Genomic DNA, 6,501 nt, shown 5'->3' on the forward strand with positions numbered 1-6,501 from the left:
TGATTGACAGCGGCGCCATGGCAACGCTACAACGACACCGCCAAGACCAATAGAAAAAGCGAAAAAAAATCAGTGCTCCACACAGTATTTTGGGGATATAATATGAGGGAGTGTGACACTAGGCGATTTCGTTGCATCTGACACGTTTTTGTGTTTTTTTTTAAATATAAAAACCACCAAGTCAGTCCATGGTGTTCAGGTCCCAGTTCGAGCTATACAGCGCCTTTCCCTTTCTACCAAACTCAGCCGAGCGCGCTTTTCTCCTCTTAGCCAGCTCCCGGCCCCAAGAAGAGTTGTCAATGTTCCAGCTACCGACCATCAATTTCACTCCGGAGCAAGTGGCCAGCGTCTGCGAGACGCTGGAGGAAACCGGCGACATCGAGAGATTGGGACGCTTTCTCTGGTCTTTACCTGTGGCGCCGGGGGCATGCGAGGCGATCAACAAACACGAATCGATCCTCCGAGCCCGGGCGGTCGTGGCCTTCCACACGGGCAACTTCCGAGACTTATACCACATCCTGGAGAACCACAAGTTCACCAAGGAGTCCCACGGCAAGCTGCAGGCGATGTGGCTCGAAGCGCACTACCAGGAGGCCGAGAAGTTGAGGGGTCGCCCTCTGGGGCCAGTCGACAAGTACCGTGTCCGCAAGAAGTTCCCCCTGCCCAGGACCATCTGGGACGGCGAGCAAAAAACGCACTGTTTCAAGGAGAGAACGCGCAGCTTGTTGCGAGAGTGGTACTTGCAGGACCCATACCCAAACCCTTCCAAAAAAAGGGAACTGGCCCAGGCAACTGGTCTGACCCCGACACAAGTGGGGAATTGGTTTAAAAACCGCAGGCAGAGAGACAGAGCGGCGGCTGCCAAAAACAGGTCGGTTGTTTTATTCCAGGTTTCCCTTCTGCCAACTAGTCCAATTAGCATGTAAATAATGTTTCAGAGACTCAGCAAACCTTCATCACAATCCAGTGAATAAAATCATAAGACAAACTTTGTTTAAATGTACACAGCATTTTTACGAATAAAATAACATGTTCATCCAGGATAATAACTGAAACAAATAAAATCTCAGGTCAAACTTTTTAAGCAGTTCAGCAAATGAACAAAATTACAGCGTGGTGGTCAATATTGGGAAGGTGTTAGAATGTTTTTAAAAATTCGAATTATCAGTTATAAAACAGGATCACAACTGACCACGCAGATTTAACAACATAGATTCCATTAAAAAGCTCACCAATCGCAGTTTCATGAAGATTAAATCTAATAAAAGCTTTTGGAAAATAATACCAATTTGTGTAAGAAACTGGAATTAAAGACAGTCAAATTAATAGTAAAATTTACTCTAACCAATTAAAGAAAACAATGCCTTTACTGACTCCCGTACAGTGAAATGAGACCTGATATAATTATTTGGACAAAGTTTAACAAAAATAAGTTAAATATATTTTTGTTTGATTCAGAAACAGACTTTAAGTTTGCTGTGTCAATGGGCATAAAAGTGTGTGGTTTTATGGAAAGCTTTAATTTGTAGCCAAAAGAAAGCAAACTATCACAGAACGTAGAATAACTTCCGGGAGATTGCTAATTTCTGGTTTAGGTAAAAGGACAAACAAATCAACGATTGTTTACTCCTAAACTAAAGTAAGCACATTTGAATTGAGATGAATAACATTATGAATGGGTGCTCACTCATTGAAAAAAAATACAAACACAGTATTTTCCACACCATGAACTGAGAAATCCCATCCTGAATACATTGCCAGACCAGTCTACGACAATTGAAGTTCTTGTTTTTGGATATTTGACTAAAGTTTATGTGCCAATGAGGGTGTTAATACTACTTTCACCGTCTAAAAGTTATTGGGTACCCACCTCAATATTTGAGGTATATTAACTTTTCAAATACGATGAGGACGGCATACTTTGGCGGGGGTTCAAACCAATTCTGGACATTATTTACTTTACAGACTACAGCAATGCCTCTTTATCTAAAATAAACACATGCTGTTTGACTTGCTAACATTCAAAGTCCCTCTAACATTTCAAGTTAGCATGATAATTATCGGCAGAGTATAGCTTAAACACAGAAATTGGGAATAACTTGAAGCATCATTTTAGCAAGCGGGTTGCTGTAAGATGCACCGATAAGACCGCATTATAACTTTCGAGAAACACTTTCCCAAGCAGCGAAACAATGAAACGCGCGCTAAACTTGAAGACATACATTGTTTCCGACTAAATGTACATTTCGGTTCGGTCAGTTTCTGAACATTATGCTAACTGAAACCAACAAACAAATTGCAACGAAATGACTGAACGGCCGTATCTGATATGTAAACTTTCACCAAATTTTAAACAATTGCTGGTTTATTATTTAAAAGACAACCAACTATTCGTGTACGCGCGACAGCCGATGAATGCTATTTTGCTGCATGCTTAACGATGCTTAGCTTTTTAACAGTACAGGGTTTAAATTGCTTTTCAATAACTCTATTTGTCTTGTTCTTCCAAAATAAGGATCCATGAGTAATATTCACCGATTCTGTTTTCATTTGTGAACCCCTACCTCCCCCCTCCTCCTCAACTCTCTTCATTTTGTTTGTCTGGAACAGGCTGCAACATCAGGCAGTGGGACAGAGTGGGGTTTGTACGCTATCGGAGCCGGGCTGCCCTGCTCACAGCGCGGCAGAATCTCCGTCCACAGCCGCCAGCCCAACTACCAGCGTGTCGAGCATGACAGAGCGAGCCGAGACGGCCACATCCATTCTCTCGGTAACCTCTAGCGACAGTGAATGTGATGTATGATACAAAAACAAACAAACTCTTAATGCATTCACGAAGGACTATGGACCTGAGATTTGAAACAAACAAAGGACATTTAATGAACATTTTTAAGAAAAAGAGAGAAACAAAAACACATTCGAGAAGGAAAAAATGTGACAGTTAAAAAAAAAACAAATCTAAGACAAGCACGTCTGATCCAGCGCTTTCCATGGAGCCACCCGACTTGCATGATGTATTTTATATCTGGGAAAATAATAATCTACGTTAATATTTTTTACAAGGATCTACAATGAAGAGGGAATGAGAGAATCTTCGTCGCCTTTGTTGCTCTCTATAGTCCGAGTGCTGGTCAGACCCCCGAAGCCAGGCTGAGAATCGTTTTTCTGTTCCGCAGACAATCATTTTTCGTAAGCACCTTTTTCTACACTTCTGTTACTGCCTGTGTGGGTACTGGTTATGTGGAAGAATAGTTATGACTGTAACAGATTTTTATTTTTTATTTCAAAATTTTATATGAATTATGTATATCTAATGACGCGATCATTCTCCCAGTTTGTAATATATGTGTAGAAATGCCTGTATATGATATTGCTTTTTTTCTCTTTCTTTCTGTCTCGATCACAGACTCAGTGTTCTTGCATATTGTGTCAAACGTCTGACGAAAGTACTAGGTTCTTAAGAAAGTGGGGAGGGTGGGGGTGATATCCAACTAGATAAATCTAGTGCGATGTAATTTTATGCAAAGTGCTATTTTGAGTATCTTCAGCAAGTACGAAGTTCTATTATATCTCCCGAGTTTATGTAGGGCGCTTACTAGTCACTGTTTCTCCAACTGTGTGTTTATCTATATGTAAAGAAAAACTTTCTAAATCAAAATATAGTATTCCGTTTTCTTATACCTGGTGACTTATTGTGTCTTTCTCTGCGAAGTTACTTTGAATGGTTCAACATACTTATACACAGAAACTACAAACGGAGGAGTTTGTCTGAAAAGGGAATACGCATTGAAGGGTATTATACTCTTGTTTTGGATTTCGTAAAGAAAACCTTTTTTATATGTAAAGTCGGACAAATATATCAGTCATATTAAAATGGGGTCCAATGATGGGGGAGGGGTAAGTGTACTTGTGTTTTACTGAAATAGGTTACCTCACAAGCTATCCACTTTACGAGGAACTTTATTGCAACGACTGAGTGTTTTGGATTAATTGCACAAGAAATTGGGTTGGAGACAGTAACTTCCTCCTATTTATGGCGGCAAATGAAAACAGTAAATACGAGGACTCGCCATTTAATCAGCTAATCATATTACAGCTCCTCCCCGTGCATCTTAAGTTCATTGTGAAGTGTTGAAAGAAGTCTTTATTTGCATGACTAACAGTCTACCGCCAGCACCTTTGCACTAATGTCGTTCATTGCCCCGGGCTGTTAATTCAAGCGTGAATTAAAAATAGAACTGAGCCCTGAACTTGTTTTCACTTGTGAAGTTTTTGAAATCTATCCCTGTGTGCTTTGGATAACGATTGAGAAAATCCGTGACGGGTTCTCTGGCAACTAAAACGAAATTTAAATGAGACCCAACCGCTAACTACAGAAACCAACAAACACCATCGGATAATTGGATGTTTTTTACTTTTCTTGAGGTTTAAACATTCAGTATAGATCTTGTATATACATTTCCATTGTATCAAAGATAACATTGCTCCAAAACTCACTAATAGGCAGATTCTACAGTTACTTTAGACAGAAGCTGCAATCCAAACTTCCAAGGGTCTTTATAAAGAGGAGTTCGCCTCTCCGTTTTTGTTTAGGCAAACCATGACTGCAGTAGATTTCTGATTTATCGCCATGTAATAATAACAATTAATATTTATTTTTATTTTTCTAATTATGTGTGGTAACAAAAGCTATTAGCTTAATGAACGTTTTTTTTCATGTAAAGTTAATGTGTTCACTTCAACCTTTGTAAATGCTTGGCAGCGATCTGTTTCGCTCTGCGCTGCTTGGCGATAATTGAATCTTTTTGAAACTGTTGCTTTTGTGTGAGGAACACAATCTTTCCACCGCACATTTCTATTTCTACGTGAATGTCTATTGAAACCCATCTATGCAGCAAAACGATTAACAAGTGAAATGATTTTGGGGCAAATTAAAAGGCTATATCACGTCCCTTTTTTTCTAAAAAAGTTTAGAGTTTTTAAAATGTTTTTCGTATATTGGATAAATCATTTTCGAACTGGCTAAAATTGCAATGTTGTAGGTCACTAAATTTGGATCATTTCTAAATCCAATCAAATAAGTACATTGAGATAGTTTTAAACAATGGCCTGTAGAAAGCTGCGTTATTTCAATAGTCTTCTACAGTTGTTACATTGCAAGACGACTTGGCTTGTCGAATACTGTTGTTTGTTAAAGGGCGTAGTTATATAATGTGTGCATATGTGAGCATTATCTAGGATGAAATGCAGTTTAGAAATCTATATAAACAGATTTTCAATTGGTTCAGGCTAAATCCCCAGCAGTTTTCTCTTACATTGAAGTAACTGTACCTCGCCTTGAGGGGAAGGGAGCGACGGCGTACAAAAGTGACTGTTCTGTTTGCAGCATTAGTGTAAAGGTTTTTGTGATTGTGGACTGAGGCAACAAAAAAACCGAGTAAAATGCGGAAGCGGAAAGTTCCCGGAGCTGCTTTTGCAGGAAGGAAGAAGCAAGAAGGCTCCGCGGAGAGGCCGCGAGCATGCGCGCTCCCAGCGTGTTACTTTCAAAGAGTGAACTGAGCTCAGCTGCCAGAACAAATCGTGTCAGGCAAGGAGAGATAACATGCACTTATTAGTGAAATCTCCTTGAAACAATGGTTTGTAGCTTTAAAATGGCAGTTCTGGCAGTATATGTCTTTCACAAATTATTTTTCAATAGAAGTTTTAGGATGCTTTCTTTAAGAAATTGGCATTTTGATAGATGAAAACTCCTGATTTTGCATTGTTTTGTTCTTGGGTAGTGGATTGAGACGCAAATCTGTGAAAATCTGAATTTAAGCTTCCAGACTCACTAAATCCTTCTGCCCCGGAAAGATATGGCCTATCACAAGCAAAAAGCCAAGGCAGCTTACTTCGAGTTCGCCATTACCGATTATTATCGATGAGTCTTCTTCAAACCTCCATTAGTTTATTATCCATGACAAGCCTAGCTGTTGATTTAAATGAAATTAATCTAAAGCCGATGAGCATTTATTCAGCAATGCTCAAGCCTTCGGCGTTAGATACAAGTCAAACAGATGGCATGGGCTGTATATGACTTTGATATTCCACTCGGGTGCTAATATGCCAAATGCACCAAATCATACAAGAAATACAGTGAGGGCAATACAGCTGCTATCTGTTTGTATCCAACTACACAGTTTGGACCATGAAATCCTTAAATATGATACGCTTTTAAAGGGAAGTTTCGGAGACACTGTTCTATACGCTATAGACGAGAGCGCGGGTTACTCTGAGTCACTTTGCAAAGTCTCCAGTCCTGGTTACATCAAGTCACATACAAAAACGCACAGGCCACACAAGTGCGCCTAATTAATGTTAATAAACACAAATGAATGCATGCATATTATTTCGCTGTTCAGAAACACATCGATTAATGCAATTAATGCATTTATCCTTTGAAATAGATTCAGGGCGGGCACAGAAGTAGCAAAATAGTTGACTATGGACACGGCGTATTCT

General features: G+C 39.6%; 1 protein-coding gene across 1 annotated transcript; it reads left to right on the forward strand.

Moving 5' to 3' along the window:
* Positions 1–119: 119 nt before the first annotated feature.
* On the forward strand, positions 120–4,237 carry six3a (SIX homeobox 3a). Its single transcript, XM_043695650.2, has 2 exons — positions 120–871; positions 2,611–4,237. The coding sequence occupies exons 1-2, from the start codon at positions 189–191 to the stop codon at positions 2,801–2,803; spliced, it is 876 nt and encodes a 291-aa protein (XP_043551585.1). The 5' UTR covers positions 120–188; the 3' UTR covers positions 2,804–4,237.
* Positions 4,238–6,501: the final 2,264 nt, after the last annotated feature.

The sequence above is a fragment of the Chiloscyllium plagiosum genome, unplaced genomic scaffold, assembly GCF_037043375.1.
Source record: "Chiloscyllium plagiosum isolate Xiang-an unplaced genomic scaffold, Cpla_swu_hap1 HiC_scaffold_10, whole genome shotgun sequence".
Classification (NCBI taxonomy): Eukaryota; Metazoa; Chordata; class Chondrichthyes; order Orectolobiformes; family Hemiscylliidae; genus Chiloscyllium; species Chiloscyllium plagiosum.